General features: G+C 48.5%; 1 protein-coding gene across 2 annotated transcripts; it reads right to left on the bottom strand.

Moving 5' to 3' along the window:
• Nucleotides 1–1333: 1333 nt before the first annotated feature.
• Nucleotides 1334–13213, bottom strand: SALL2 (spalt like transcription factor 2). 2 transcript variants are annotated; one of them, XM_068966185.1, is made up of 2 exons: nucleotides 13141–13213; nucleotides 1334–4272 (listed from the first exon to the last, which is right to left on the bottom strand). In XM_068966185.1, exons 1-2 carry the CDS (start codon nucleotides 13211–13213, stop codon nucleotides 1334–1336), a joined length of 3012 nt encoding a protein of 1003 aa, XP_068822286.1. The 2 variants fall into 2 exon arrangements, with proteins under 2 accessions (XP_068822286.1, XP_068822287.1); XM_068966186.1 differs by lacking the exon at nucleotides 13141–13213 and adding an exon at nucleotides 4657–4723.
• Between the last annotated feature and the right edge of the window lie 3217 nt (nucleotides 13214–16430).

Below are 16430 nucleotides of genomic sequence, written 5' to 3' on the forward strand. Positions count from 1 at the left end.
GACCTTGAGAGAGGAAGGTGAGGAAAATACAAGGGGCTAGGGAATAAAGGAGGGAGTTATCTAAAACTAGAAGCACACTAGTGCTAGGAAACCCCCCTGATCCACGGTGCACTGTGGCACACTTAAGTCACCTTGAGTCCAAAAGAACATTCATGAGACCCATCGACCAAATAAGAATTTGAGGTCTCCTCCTTTACATCTCGCCCCTTTATTTATTAATCATATAGGTTTGCACCAAGCCTTACGCTTTACAACACTCAACTCTCCATTAGTCCTTCAACTACCCTCATGAACAATGCTTGCTAAAGATATGAACTTCACATTTCCTTCCCCCAAAGAGCCATCCCATGGGAGACCTCTCAGCAAGAATTCCACTTGTTTTGCTAACTATGAGAGGCAAAGATGAAGGATATGAGAAGCTCAAAATATCTTGGCATATTAACCGGCCAACACTTTTACCTTAATGTGACTAAGACACGAGTGTCTTACTAGCAGGAAGAGTGTCCTGTGCCTTTCATTTCTCCCTACCCCCTGGGGCTGGGCCACAAGACAGATATTGTTGCATTTTCACTGTTGGCATGTGGAAGAAGGAAGGTACAATCTGCTACTTCTCTTTATGATGGGCTTTCCAGGCACTGTCTTGGATGCAAGAGGCCAAAAGAGGAAAAGGGGAGCTCTCGTCTCCTTGGCTTCTCTGGATCCCACTGCTGGAGGCAACTTCCCGGCCTCAGTTCCTGGGCCAAACAGCACTGGTCGTGCAGGGCCTGAAGTGGTAGTGGAGATGGAGATGGAACTGGAAGTTTGGGGCTTGGTGGGCAGGTCACTTGACAGGAAGGTTGTGTCCTGGTTCCAAAGAGACAGCGGGCCCACCCTCACCAGCTGGGAAGGAATGCCCTGGGACAAGAAGTCATGCAGGTTGACCTGGTCACCAGAGAGGAGTGGCCCTAGGCCCTCCAGGGACAGGTGCTGCCCCCTTCGGGGTGGGCTGTAATTCCATATATGGGTGCTCAGGTGCACCTGCCAAAGGGAAGGGAGAGGAGAGGGAAGAAGGGTCATTCTCAGAGAAGCTGGAAAGGGTTCTTCTTGGGAATGTAAAAGCTGTAGCAAATCTGTTTTCCTCAGGTACAATGGATGAAGAGGGAAGAAAAGTTTCTCAGGGGGCAATTGCCGTGAGCTCAGCCATTTCGAAGCTCAAGGGTTAGAGAAAAGTCATTAGGGACATCTAAGAACTCAGAGAAACAGACAAATAAAGGCTCAGATCTGGGAGGTCCTTCTACAGAGCTCTCACTTCCTGCTCCTTGGGTCAAGGGGCAGCAGGTACAGAAAAACTGGTTCATGGGATGGTGGGGTCATCTTTTCGGGGAAAGGGAGAGAGCCCTGGGGAAGTGATAGAGGGTGAGCAGCCTGGGACCAAGGAAAGAGCAGCAATATTCTGAGGGCCATGGGGGGCAAAGGGCTGTACCTGGTGGTGGGCCAGCAGCATGTGCTTCTTGAGGGTAGCCCGTTCGAGAAAGCCCTGCCTGCAGAAAACACAAGTGAAGAGCAGCCCCTCCTTGGGGTGGGTTTTCTGATGCTCCTCCAGAGCTGCCTGGGTGGGAAAGGTCTGGCCACACACCTCACAGGCCTTTCGGCCACTGCTCTCCCCGGGCTCCTTTCTCATCACTTCCTGCAGGCTCAGCTCCTCCACCAAGGGGGTGCTGCTGCCTTCCCCTTCAAGGGCCAGCGCTGACCCTGGGCTGGAGCTCCTCTCCGGTTTTGCCCCCTCTTCCGTGCCTCTGGCAGCATCACTGCCTCCCTGCTCCATTGGCTGTGTCTGATCCAGGGTGTCAGCTGGTGGCGGTGGCAGCAGACACGGCTGTTGAATGGTCTTCTCATTAGTGTCCATCTCCTTCCCAGCTGTGGTCACCGCTGCCACAGTCCCCACTTCCTCCTCAGTGCCAGAGGCCTCTTCTGAATCACCTCGCACGGATATGGCCTTCTCCCCTCCACTTTCAGAGCCTCTTCCGGCCAGAGAATCTTCATCGGTCACATCTTCTTCCTCTTCTTCATCCTCTTCCTCTTCTTCAGACAACTCCTCCTCTGGGGATGGCTGCTGGGATGGCTGCTGGGGGAAGCCCCCCGCTCCGGAGACTGTCGATTGCTCAGAGCCATTCTCCTGGGCAGCTCCCCCCGCTTCAGGGAGTGCAGTGCCACCATTGGGGATCTGGCCCCCCAGGTGCATCCGAACATGCTGCTGCAGAGTAACAGCGTTGGTGAACTTCTTCTGGCAAATGGGGCAGGAGTTCTGGGCCCGGGCAGCTGGACTAGCCTTATGGCCCACGAAATGTGCACGCAGATTGCCTCGGGTAGAGAAAGCTCTGCCACACACTTTGCATTTGAAGGGCCGCTCACCTCCATGCTGACCGTAATGCAGGCGCAGTGCCCGAGGACAGCTCAGCACCCGGAGACAAATGACACACTGGTTGGGTCCAGATGAGGCTGATGATGAAGCTGCAGGGGCAGAGGTTGTGGGGGCACCCGAGGCGGTAGAGGCCACTGCCACAGCTCCTTGACGGTCAATCTTTTCTACCAGCTGCTGAAGCTTGGAGGTCTCGGAGGGTGAAGCCCCCAAGGGCTCCAGCACGTAAGGGAAGGGGAAGCTACCAGTGGACTTCAAGTGGTTGGTAAGCAGGGCCCAGCTGGGTAGCGATGTCACCAGCTTACTTAGCTGCATACGGGTTGCTGCGCCACTTTCTGCCACCCCGGCGATGGCTGAGCCCTCACTCCCTGGTGGGGTGTTTTCATCCGCTTTATTCTTTGGCTCTACTGCTTTCATGAGCACAAACTTATTGAAAGCAGGAAGCGCAGGGGCTGTAGTGGTGCCTGCACCGGTGGAGAGCAGCGTGAGGCTCTCTGTGGCACTGAGGGCGGTGGTGGAGGCCACCAGAGGCTTGCGTTCCACACCTCCACCCGGCACAGCTGCCTCCTCCTCGGCCTTCTCTGGCGGCACCGACATACCATAGGGCAGGCCGCTGCTGGTGATAACATAGTCGAGATGCTCTGGCACCGGGTGAGGGTTCATCTGCACATGTGGGTACTTCTCCCGATGCCGGTGGAAATGCACTTTGAGGTTGCCTCGCGTGGTAAAGCGGTTGCCACACACATTACACTTATAGGGTCTCTCGCCTGTGTGGGAACGCAGGTGGATCTGCAGGGCACTGTCACTACCAAATACTTTGGCGCAGAAGCGGCACTTGTGCCTCCCACCGGGCTTCTCCAAGGGGCCCATCACTTCCCCATAACCCAACTCTCCACCTCCATTCTTTGGCTTCAGGAGCCCTGGGGAAGCAGCAGCCTCGAGGCCCCGGGCTGCCCCAAGACACTGCGCTGCCAGGAGTCCCGTAGTGCCTGGGAATGCCAGGTGAGGCGAGGCGATCAGCTGATCCGTGCTGCCTGACAGGGCCGGGGAGGCTGCAGGGGTGGGTTTGTGGCTTCGCCCGACCACACCAGCAGAAAAAGGGTGCTGTGACCCCAAGGGGTGGTAAAGGTGGAAGAAAGCCTGCTTGGGTGCTTCTGCCCCTGAGGAGGAGGTGGAGGAAGGTGCCAGTGTTTTGCCAGTTTGGACAGGCTTGATGGGACTGAAGAGAGGCAGCAGGGGCTTGGTGGAGGAGGCAGTCCCTGTCCCAGGTAGCTCCGAGGGACTGGAAGGGGTGCCCACTGTCTGGCCTAAGGAGCCTAGCAGCAGCACCTGCCGGCAGATTTGCTCAGTCATCTGCATCTGATGAATCTGGCGCTGCTGCAGCACCCGGAGTTCTTCCAAGATCAGAGGGATGTTCAAGTGGCCACTGCCTACCCCTGTGGGGGGAGGAGGAGGCGGAGGAGGAGGGGGTGCAGGGGTGGACTCCGGCGGTAATGGAGTTGCTCCCAGCTTGGGGCTGGCCAAGATCAGGCCCCCACCTCCCCCAGCTGCTGTACCTGTGGCAGCAATGAGGAAGTGCCCGGAAGACTCCTCTCCCCTCCGCTCGGGGCCCCAGGTGGGATCTGTGGGTACAGAGGACGCGCAGTCCGAGGGGTTGCTTTGCTCGGCCTCCATGGCCTGCGGACTACTGTGGCCCTCAGGCCGAGGCTCGCAAGAGGTCGAAGAGTTGTTGGGGTTCTCCTGGCCCCCAATTATCACCATTACAGGGGGATCAGTAGAACATGCATTCTGGTGGGCGAGGAATTCAGCTGGGTCAGTGAATTGTGCGCAGCACTTGGCACAGACTTGGGGGTGGTCGTCCTCGCTCACATCACCTGGGGAAGAACACAAGGAGAGAGCGTGGGTGGTGCGGTTGGGATGGATATACACAGGCTGTAATTAACAACGAGCCCAGTAACCGCTAGTGGGGGTGGGGAGATGAGCTCACCAACAGGCCGTGCAGAAGGCTAGAGCTCAGGGCTGACCCGCCTGGACACGACACGCCAGCACTGGGGGCCAGGAAGGAGAGGAGCGGGCATGCACAAGCTACTGTCCCCCTTCTATCCCCTCGCACCCCGGGTCACCGGCGAGCAGAAGGACAAGCTGGGAGGACCGGGTCCTGGGCAGAGAATCGTCCGTTTTATCTCGTCCACCGAAAGTCCTGCCCCCCTCGCCCCGCGCACCCCCTCCACCCCTACCCCTGCAGGGCCCTACCGCACCTCCAAGCTCCGCCGGCTCCCCGCAGGGCCCCCCGAGACGAGAGCTCCTCCCGGCTTCGTGCGCCATGGTTGTGCGGGAGGTGCAGGGCCGGGTGGAGTGGGAGACAATGGGTATCCGGATTGGGGGAGGCGGCACTGGCCGCCCGGGCTGCAGCAGCCTCTGCACCCAGCGGCCCGGACTGCAGAGATGGAGATCGGCGGCGGGGGCAGGGCGCAGCGGCGGAGGGGGAGGGGAGCGAGGAGACGCGGAGGAGGGGAGGAGCTGGAGCCAGAAAGCTGGGAGAGGGGAGATGGGGGAGGAGCTGCTGGGAAGGGGAGTCTGTGGGGAGGAGCTGCTGGGGAGGGGAGTCTGTGGGGAGGAGCTGCTGGGGAGGGAGGCGGGAGCTGGGGAAGAAGAGAGGGGGCGGGGGACGGGTGTGCGGGGGCGGGAGCCCAGAGCACTGGAGGGTTTCCGGTAGGCTCAGTGACAGGTGCTGTGGGGCCTGGTGGGGGTCCACCTATCCTTGCCCTCTGCTAGCTCCCCCCATCTCCAGATGTCTTTTCCCAGACCGGCCCGCCCACCTCCCCAGCAAGCTCAAGGGGGCACAGTAGGAAACACAGCCTTGCTCAATAGAGCAGAGCAATAGGCTTCTCTTATTTTCCTTCGGATAAAGGATCCGCTGAGCCTGGAAAACGTGGACTCCAGAGAGGGTGGTCTGAGGGCCAGAGCGAGAGGGGGGTTCCAGAAAATCCACCCCTTATCTACACACATTCACACCGCCCCTGCAAATGCCCCAAGTTTTGTCCTGTTTTCTTCACCTCCATTCCCACCCTACCCCCACACCCCCTCTACAAAAGAAGCTTCTCAGGGTGGGAGGCTGAGAGGTAGAATTTCCAAGGAAGTCGATTCAGGACTCTTCTCTGCGGAACACTAAGCCCCTTTACTCCCCGCCCCTCCTCCCCCAGAATAATGGCTGAATGCAAGTTATTCCACGGATCACCCAGCCCACACCTCATTTATAGAGTTCATGCTTATTAAAGGAGTCATCTCCTATTTAGTTTCCTCTTCTCTACCCTTCTTTCTCCGTTGTCCTTCTCTAGCAACGCAGACACTATTACGGATGTGCTGTTTGGGGGAGATGCTAGTTTGCAGAGGCCCACCTAGCTTTAACCTGGGGGGAAGGGAACTCCTCCCGAAACAATGGGGAAAATGCAGTAGGAGGGAGCTACCAGGCAGCCTCTCAGGGCCTAAAGCCCCTTTTAGCCCCAGGCTGGGTTGAATGCCTAGAAATGACTTAACACCTGCACACCGCACAGAGGTGGCCTCCTATTAGGAGAGAGGATTAAGGGCGTAAAATGCCTCCTGGACCAGGTACTCTGCATTCCCTTCCTATCTTGAAATGAGACTTAATGGCTTTCCCACTTCCTTAAAAGAGCTTATCTTTCTTACAGGAGGTGACAAGTCCTTAGTTCGGTGTTTTGCCTGGGCATCAGTAAATCCACCTTGTTCTAATCCCAGTTCCCTTCTTGCCGGGCTGGTAAATTGAGGCGTGGTGGGCAGTCACACCAGACTGCACTGCCATTTCCTTTTTTGTAAAGTGGTAATATTGTAGCTATGTTGGCTTCATCAGAGAAATATAGTGGGGATAAAATAATCTGTTTATATAGGACTTCAAATTTTGGGAGGAGTCCTAAATATTATGAATTAAAGAACTTATATTTAAGTGGCAAAAAATCACAAAATAAGCTAAAATACATATATATTCAAATTAGGTCTGTTTTCATGTTGCCTATTAATTTATTTTAATTTTTTTATTTTTGGCCAAGCTGTACGGCTTACTCAGGATCTTAGTTCCCTGAACCCAGGTCCTTGGTAGCATAAGTGTGGCATCCTAACCACTGGACTGCCAGGGAATTAGCAATCTTATTCATTTCTGAGGCTAATATCATTGGCATATGTTAAGAGTAGGAAGTCTTTTTGGGTGGGAGCTGTAATAGCCATTTCCTTCTCCAAATATTAATGTTAGTATAATGTAATATTAATATTAGGCTTTCCAGGTGGCGCTAGTGGTAAAGAATCCATCTGCCAATGCAGGAGAGGCAAGAGACATGGGTTTGATTCTTGGGTTGGAACGATTCCCTGGAGTAGGAAAAGGCATTGCACTCCATTATTCTTGCCTGGAAAATTCCATGGAGAGAGGACCCTGGCAGGCTACAGTCCATGGGGTTGCAAAGAGTCGGACATGACTGAACACACACACTGAGTTGTATATAATATAGACATAGTTGAATGTTAATATTAGTATAATATTAATAATGTCCACTTTCATTGAAAACATTGTACTGAATTGTTTTGAAACTTCAGATGAACACAAGGGTCTTGATACTGTAGACAATGGCTCTGAAACAGAGGAGCTCCAGGCTTCCAGACCTGACCAGGGAGGGAGAGAGGATTCTGTGTCAATTATGGTAAGTCACAGGTTAACTGCAATGTTGTTTATTTTTATAGATAAGGAAGTTGAAGCTTGGAGAGGTTAAGTGACTTTTCCAAGTTCACACAGTAATTCAGTGCAGCAAGCATTCAGAGTTTTGACTCCTGTCCAATACTTTCCCAAGCACATCAACATTGTGTAGCTTCCCTAAGCTAGAGAAAGGGCCTTGTGTGGTTCCTACCTTCCATTTGCTCTGCAGCCTCAGTGAGAGAGAAGGAATCAGATGGACTCTTTCTACTGAGCATTTGTTAATTAGCATTGAATGTTTGATATCAAGTTGCTGTTTTGTCAAGTCTTCCAACAAGAAAAGAAATCCTTTTCTTTTCATCTTCTCCTGGGAAACACTGTCCCCTTTCTTGCTCTTTAATGAAACTTGCTTTCTGATGTGTAATTTGATCTGCACTCTTCTTAAAGGTAAATTCAGTCCCTGTTGAAAGGTGATGGATCAACAGCCACCTGTAAGAGGAGCCCTCTTTTTCTCAGCACTTTGCACTCTCTGCCTATCCTGAAAAGGGGGGTGGGATTCTTAGGCAGACACGAATGAAATCATAAACACAGGACTAAACAAACCTGGTAATGGTGTCCCTAGATAGCAGATAAGGTGAAGTAAGCTATCCTGGGTCACATGCAAAGTCTGGGATGGACACAGGACTGAGACCTGGATATGCTGGTTTAAATTTATAAAGAGCTGAAATACAAGGAAAAATGAAATCAGGTGAGTCTAAATCTGGTGGCTCATCAAACTTAGGAAAGGATGACTCGGAAAACAGAAAAATTGGTGTGTAGCAGGTAGACTTGAACACAGGTTCTCAAACTTTGCTGCCCATTAGAATTACCGGAAGAGCTTTTAAAAATCGCAGTGGCCAGGCTGTGTGTGCATGCATGCTAAGTCTGACGCTTTGTGAAGATATGAACTGTAGCCTGCCAGGCTCCTCTGTCTGTGTGATTCTCCAAGCAAGAATACAGGGTAGCCATTTCCTCCTCCAAGGAATCTTCCGGACCCAGGGATTGAATCTGCATCTCTTAGGTCTCCTACATTGGCTGGTGGGATCTTTACCACTAGAGCCACCTGGGAAGCCTGGCCAGGGTGGGTCTAGGCATCAATGTTTGTAATGTTCCTCAAGTGATTCCAATGTACAGCCAAGGAGGAGAACCATAGTGTGTATCAGAGGAGTGCCTTTCCCAGCAAACCTTCCACCCTGGTTCTCACAAATCTTCAAAGTGGAAAAGTAGAAAGTGCTGTAATGTCTGACTCTTTTGTGACCCCATAGACTGTAGCCTGCCAGGCTCCTCTATTCATGAGATTTCACAGGCAAGAATACTGGAGTGGGTTGCTATTTCCTTCTTCAGGGGATCTTCCCGACCCAGGGATCAGATCCGTTTCTCCTGCATTGCTGGAGAATTCTTTACTGCTGAGCCACCGGGGAAGGTCACAAATCTTACCTGTGTTCAACTTTACCAAAATCAGGACATAAGTAAAATGAGTTGCTCAGTGCAAAATACAATCTGCCTGTTGGGTTCTCTCTCTACTCTGACCACAGGTACATTTTGACTCTCTTGTACCCTGCTTCCATGAACAGAAATTGACATGATATACACTCGACTAAGAGTTTGAGTGACTGTATGTGCATCTTGAGCCATACTTGTAATTGTAAAATGAAAGGCTTTGTTCTACACAGAGTTCAGGCACCATCCATCCAACCATTAAAGAAATGAGCATACTATGTAAGCCCTGCCTAAACTTACTGTTAATGTTGGACCAACACCAATTGATAGTATCCCCAATTATGAGTTGATCCTATAACTGCTGCTACAGAGGACTTCTAAGGGAGAATAAATGATCTCTTCCTCACTCCTCTCTCCTAAATGCATCCACATACTCCTCTGTTGCTCACACCTAGTAAGTGTACCCTTGACCTGTGCAACACAGTGGACAAATAGGCACAGGTACATCTGGTGCAAAGTGAGAAAAATATATGTTTCCAGAATAAGAATATCTTAGATCAAACACACAAAAAAAGGTTGTTTTTTTTTTTTTTAAAAAAAAAGCAGGCATTTTTCTGATATCAAAGGACTCGGCACTTAACATGGAATTCATACTGTTTTGAAGCTGGAAGTGACTTTAGAGATCTGACCTCTCACTGAGCACAGTGATTGAGAATGTCAGCTCTGAATCAGGCCTCAGTTACAGTGCCAGCACTTTCTAATCTTTGTGACCTTGGGAAAAGTTTCTTAATTTCCCCAAGGCTTGGATTTCTTTTTAAAATGGAGGTATAGCAACAAAAAGGCATGAAATTCTTATACAGTGCCATAACATAGATGAGACTTGAAAACATTGCGCTGAGTGAAATAAGCCAGATGGAAATAAGCCACTCAAATGGACACATATTGTATGGTTTCATTATGTGAGATCCCTAGAATTGGTAAATTCACAGAGACAGAAAGTCAAATGGTGATTTCCTGGGGCTGATGGGTTGGGTGAAGCAAATGGGGAGTTATTATTTAATGGGTATACAGTTTCAGTTTTGCAAGATGAAAGAGCTCTGAGATGGATGGTAGTGATGGTCACACAGAATTGTGAATATACTTAATGCCACTGAATTGTATGCTTAAAAATGAAAAATTTTGTATCACCATATATTAAAGTCATTTTAATGGAGGTAATAATAATAGCAGAGAAATAAACAAAATGAAATATATAAAGGGCATAGCATAGTACCTGACAAATAGTAAATGCTCGGCAAATATTAGCAATGAGTATTATTCTGTAAAGACTAAAAGCTGAAGCCCTGGGAGAAGGCTGGACTTGTCCAAGGCCACGAAACTTCCAAGTCCAAGCTGGACTGAAAACCAGGTTTTGGGCTTCCTTATCCAGTGCTCTATTGTACCCTGCCTGAGTACTTTCTATCTACTCAGAAATGTTTTCTTTTTGACCCAGGAGTGCCTAGGGCTTAAAGGCTCAGGGATCAATACTCCAAGAGAGAATGCTGTAAAGAGAACAGGACCCTCACAACTCTATTTTTGCCTTCTTTCCCCTTTTGCTGCTCTTGATATCTGCCAACTGCCATTTCTCCCCCTAGATCTGTTTGGCTGTTGTCCTGGTTTCTCCTTCTCACTAAATATCTGGGTTTCTGATGGTTTCCTTTATTTCCCAGATGCACTAGTTTACATTCTCCCTATTCACATCCCTTATGTTCTCTATTCCAGACTTCTAGACTCTGTAGGGAAGAGAGGAATTTTTTTTCTCTCCAGAGTTTTTAAGTAAATAGACTATTTCCTTCTCATCACTTATGTGCAATTACTATTCTGTTAGGTTTTTGGTGTTCTGGTCAGGGAAGCTGAACAAAAAGAGGGCTGGAAAACAGGTTTTTCACACTGTGTCTTGGTGATATCTTAGGTCACTGCAGAGATGAGGCTTTTAAAATGTGCAACAAAGGCTCAGCATTTGCTTGTCACATAGGGCAAACATTGCTTAAAGGAAGGCAAAGACTCCTGAAAGCTTTAGTGGCACCCTAGCCTACTAAATAAATGTCTGCTGATGGTCATGATGATGCCCATAGCTCCACAGGTACACCTGTAAAATAAGAGCCCTCCCTACCTAATTTGGGGGCGTGCAGAACAAAAAAAATGTCCCTGGGGTAGAAGGAAAACTCAGGAGCCCAAAGATCATGTGAGTGAATAGAAACCCTATCTGTATATCTTATAAAAGCACTAAGGAATTTTAGATTTGATCAAATATTAGCCACCTCATCTTACATATGAGACCCCATTACACCCCAGGTCATGGTAGTAGTGCAAGGATCTTTCACTCTCAGGAGAATTCTGAACAGAAAACCCATCGGCTTTCTTAAGTTAACTACTGCTTTCTTGCTCCGGACATTTGTGTTTTTAACTTTTATGGCTCAAAGGCAAAATTTCAACTGCAATTCTTTGCTGCCATTGAGTTCAGGCCTGTACTGTTTCCATGGGGACGGCTTTGCAGCAGCATTCCGCGCCCCCAGGTGTTCACAGCCACAAGTGGGAGCTACAGCTCAAGGGGCTGGAGAATCCTCTCAGGGCAGTAGGGAAAGAATTTGTAGCTTCCTCCCAGACTCTTCCTCAGCAGTGGTGTAGGGAATGGGTGAGCTGAGGAAGTGGGGAGAGAGGGGAGAGAGGAGGAAAGGAGGACGCCTCTGGGGGGGGATTCAGTATTGTTCCGCAATCCAACCAGCAGGGGAGCAGGACTGTAAGGCAACTCCGAGGCTCTGGGGGAAGTCTCCTGTAGAGCAGCGGGAGGAAACATCCGGCCTACAGCCGCATTAAGGCGGGGGCTAATGTGTCCCAGGAGGGAAGGATGCCACCAGCATGAACCTCTTAATACTGGCACAGTGGGATCCCAGTAAAGCACTGACTTGAAGGGGATGTGTTCTACACAAAAGCCAATATGTCTGTAGCATGTGGCACACTGACTTGATCTCGTCTTTTTTTTTTTTTTACAGCAGGTGAGAACGTAAATTTAATCCATGTTTTAGTTTTAGCCACTCCAAATACATTATCCTAGAGGTTTCCATGACACATATCTCATAAAGAAATGCTGAAGTTCACCAAGAGTTCCCAGAGCTTTGGTCTTATTTCAGAATTTGCAGGAAGTGCCACTGCACTCACATATAACAATAATACTCACATATTAAGTACTTATTTATGCTAGGCACTGTACCACATGTATTAAGCACTTATTTATGCTAGTTATTTTTATAAGTGTACTAAAACATGTATTAACTCAATAACCCAATGAGATAGTAATCAGTATATTCATCCCCATTTTACAGACGAAGAAACTGAGACATAGAATAGCAAAGTAAATCCACAAAGGCTGCACAGCTAACCAAGAGGTAGAGCCAGGATTTGAATCTTGAAATTCTGCCTTCAGAATCCTTGTGTTTATTCCTATATTACATTGTTGAGTGAATCAGCTGTTTGCTAAATAAATAGCTTATCCCTGAGCCAGTGTGAAATACATAGCCATACCAGATTATCCAAAACTTGCTCATTCCTAAGAAGTACCTGGATATTTGCAAAGATACAGATTCCCAGACTCTAGCCCACATCTACCCACAACCAAGCAAGCTTGGAAAACCCTAATTTAGGTGGAGTGTGAACTACTAGCTCTGATTATCATGAAAACAAGGTTTCTTTCCTGATTATACCTGGTTTTGAGACTGAGCAATGTCACTGCTCAGTATCTTAGTTACTCTGTTGGCTGCCTCTTACTTACTGGAATGTTATAAGAATACATGAAAATTTCCCCCCTCATAAAGAAAATCTGTTACATAAATGATAATATCCTCATAAAATGATATGCATGTATTAAAATGCATGTATGTTAACGCATACAGTTTTTTTAGCTTGGCTTTACTTGAAGCATCCACCTAAGGCCCTCATCCAGACCTTTCCTCTAGCCTCTACCCCAGGTGACACAGATACACACTCCAAACTAGGCTGCATCTGACCGACATTAGCTCTCTCCCTCTGGGAGCTCTGATCTGTTCTCTGCGCAGCCCAACAATAAGAAACTTTTTTCTCCTCTCCCTCAGGGGAACCTGCACGTTCATCCAATTCATTCTCTTGCAACCCAACTCTCCAGAAAGAAAAGGGGGGCGGGAATCCCACCCCTAAGAGACGGGTCTTCAGGTCTGAGAAGGTTACTTAGCAACGGGCACAAAGACCAGTGAGCAAAGGGGGACCTGGGGAGAAAACTCTTGGGTGGGGAGACAGAGCCAGTTTGAAAACTCCATTTCATCCAAAGAAAAGCAACATGGAAAACAAACAGAATCAACCCTGAGAAAAGCCAAGCGGGGCTCCTCTCCAGCGCAGGTCATCATCTCCCTACTCCCTGCGACTCAACTCTTTCAACCCCCTAGTGACCAAGTCCTCCCCCTGGTTTCGCCCATGGCCCGGGTGCCCTCCCCTTGCCCTGGCCTGACCCACACAGGCTTGGACTCGGCCCCCACCCCCACCCCTCCCCGGCACCCACCGTTCTCAGACGCGCTGGGACCTTCGCAGTCCGAGATTAACTGTTGGGGTTTCCGCTGCTTTCGCCGAGACATTCCCGGGTAGAGAGAGGTGGGACAGGGAGGGACAACGCTCACTTAGTCTGAATCGGGGTGACCTGGTCTGGTCTTCCCCCTGGGTCTGAAGCCAACTGATGCCTCTCCCCCAATGCCAATCACTGTGAAGCAGAGATGTTCTCGCTTCCCAGGGACAGACAGACAGACACGCGCGCGCTCTGATTCTCAGTCTCTGACTCTCTCTCAATCTCTGCAAGTCTTTAAAGGGGAGACGCCCCCTTTTTTTTCTTCAGCTTCTTCCCTACGCTTCTGCAGCTCCCATTGTAAAAGCAAAAATCCTAATCTTTCCGCACACTCTTTTCTTTTGTACTGCAGAGGAAAGGATTTAACCCTCTCCTCCCTGCCTGGGTTCCGGGCCTCTCGCTCTGCTGTCTGTTCAGAAAATGTCCCTCGGTTGTTTTTCCGACTCTTCCTCTAAGCTCTTCACAGTGCTTTCTGGTTATTTCATGATTCTGTGCCACCTTGTTGGAAGATGTGACTGCTTCTGGGGTATAAGCAGAAATGAAAACTTTCTGGTATATCCTGATTATAAGGCCAAGAACTCAGTTACTCGTAAGTCAAAAATGAGAAAGGCTGACAAAAAAATTAAGTAAAAATGATCATTATATATATGTAGATCTCTTTAAAATTTATAAGATATTTTCATGTATGGGGCATAGTTTGAGAAATACATCTTTGAGGTTAGCACACCCAGTTTTACTACTCCTATTTATAGATGATCCTCTTTATAGCTGAACCAAAAGGCTCAGGGAGGTTAAGTAACTTGTCCAAGATTGCACAGCTGTGATGTAAGAGAAACAGCCCTGGCACCCAGGTGGATCTGACAGTAGTCTAGCTTTTTTTTTTTTTCCTCTATAGTGTTAAAACGTACAATATGCCACCAAACTCCTAGCATGTAAAATGAAAATGATTGATCTTAAGGAATCTCATTTAAAATACCTACAGGATCAGGGGCTCTTCTGTGTCTCCCACTTCTTTCCAGCTCCCAGAGCGGAAGGGATGCCACCTTTGCTAAAATCATACAGAAGAGTTCCGTGGTACTCCAGAGGAGACATTGGCTTCCCTGGCAGCTCAAGTGGTAAAGAACCCGCCTGCCAATGCAGGAGACGCAGGTAGGATCCCTGTGTCAGGAGGATCCCCTGGAAGAGGAAATGGCAACCTGCTCCAATATTCTTACCAGGACAATTCCGTGGACAGAGGAGCCTGGTGGGCTTCAGTCCGTGGGGGTCGCAAAGAGTCTGGCACGACTGAAATGACTGAGCATTCATGCACCACCAGAACAGAAGTTACAAGGAGGCACCTTCAGCTCAGTATAAAGGAACTTTATAAAGTGTGATGGCTTCTCCTGTAAATCTGTGAGCTCTTTGTGACATGTTCTCACAGAGACAGAAAACAGTTGTTAAGGATTCTGTGGAAAGAATTTCTTTGTGGATATTAAATTTGATCTTTAAGAACATATCATTTGGTGTACTTGCCCAGTGGTCCAGTGGTTTAAGACTCTGCACTTTCAATGCAGGGGATGTGGGTTTGATCCCCTGTCAAGAAACTAAGATGTGGTATGGCCAAGCAACAATAACAAAAAAACCATCGTTGGCAATGAGCCAACCGAGTCTCTCCGGTTTAGATTGCACATTTAAGGGTGATTGATTTATTGTTCTTTAACTTCTGATGTTGCTGCTCCTCCCTGAATTTGAGGTGCTAATGTTACTACTTTGCATAGACTATCCAGATATGCCCTATCTTCTAGCTATAATGCCTAGGTCCTCTCTTTTAAACTTATGTATCTTTCACTCTACTGACTAAGATAAGAGAGCATCAGAAACACCATCTGTTAGGAAAGTGGGAATTATTTTGCCCTTTGGAGTTGAGTGATGTAAATCTTATGGCTGTGTCTTCAGAGAAAGTGTTGGGTCCACACTTGGAGTTTCCTTCATTTCTTCCCTTACACAAGTGCAACTTAGTTTGGCAGTAATAAGAAAGGGAGAAAGACAGATGGTAGGAGGGTTGCTGTTGATAAAAGAGGCAGTTACCCCCATCAAAAGAGATTTGGGGAGTACTCTGATCTTTGCTTTGGAGTTCATGGAGTCTCCATTATTTTCCCAGATTTTTGGGGTCAGGACCTTGAGTGGCTCCCTCATGGGCGATCCTCAGAACTCTTGCTAACATTGTGTTATTCATCCTGTTAACCTCCTTGTGGTAGACAGGTGCAGTCATCACTAGGCTATTGTGGAGGAAATGGGAACACAGAGGCCAGGAAAGTTCTAACTTCTCAGTGGAATAGACTGGGTTTTGTCCCAGTATAATTCCAACGTTTCCATCAGGTACTTCCTCTTTGAGGAAAAGAAATGAGAGAAGGAACATAGCATTCTGCTTTCCTTAGGAGTCTGGAGATCTCCAAGGGCACATCTTGGGGCCCAGTATTCATCTCTTTGCTGAGTCTTGTCTGTCTGGTCTTTCCCTACTTTGGTCCACCCTCTTTCTTGCTGTCCTTATTGTGAAAGGAAGGGCTCTTTCCCCTCCTCTCCTTTCTTCCGCCCTCCCCCATTTACCATTTTTTCCTTTTACCTCTCCACTGTGGCCTCTTGACCTCCCCACAGAGTTACAAAAGTAAAATCCTTGAAGAGATGCTGCTGTGGGAATGTTAATGAGCCTTCCCCACAAAGGGGCAAAGACTTTACTTCACTGAGTTGGAAAAAAGCCCCTTTGAAAAGGGGTTTCTGTGTGTGGTGAAGTGGAGAGGGGAGGGGGAGGTGAGAGGGAGGGAGAGGGAGAAAAGAAGGGAGGGAGAGAAAGAGCAAGAGAATGAAAGGAGAGAGAAATGAGAGAGAGATTGAGAGAAACTTAGTAGAAGAATAGAATATGAAAACAGCACGTTTCCTTCTGTAATTGGTGATTTAATTGTTGGAAAATGTTCCATAGTCATTTGACCTTGTAAATTAAGCATTTAAGTTCCCAAAAAGCTCAAGAGGCACTCTCGGGATTGAAGATAATGAAGGATGAGAAAAAAGGACTTACCCTAGCACCCTACCCCCAGTTCCTTCCCCTGTGTGGAAGCCTGAGAGGCTTTGGGGGTGGGGAGGGTGGGAGGATATTTTGGGCAGGAAGTAGTTGGTGGTGAAGATGGACTCTTTATTCTGGCTTTGTGGTTCCTTTTCATGATATTTGCTAATTTTACCAATATTTTCTATTTTGGCTT

The sequence above is a fragment of the Capricornis sumatraensis genome, chromosome 2 (genome assembly GCF_032405125.1).
Source record: "Capricornis sumatraensis isolate serow.1 chromosome 2, serow.2, whole genome shotgun sequence".
Classification (NCBI taxonomy): domain Eukaryota; kingdom Metazoa; phylum Chordata; class Mammalia; order Artiodactyla; family Bovidae; genus Capricornis; species Capricornis sumatraensis.

Excerpts from the sequence above, each read along its gene's own strand:
- SALL2 (XM_068966185.1), bottom strand. The coding sequence starts at position 13,213 with ATGTCTCGGCGAAAGCAGCGGAAACCCCAACAGTTAATCTCGGACTGC. Across the intron at positions 4,273-13,140 it reads TCCCAGCGCGTCTGAGAACG|GTGATGTGAGCGAGGACGAC; the intron begins GTGGGTGCCGGG and ends GTTCTTCCCCAG.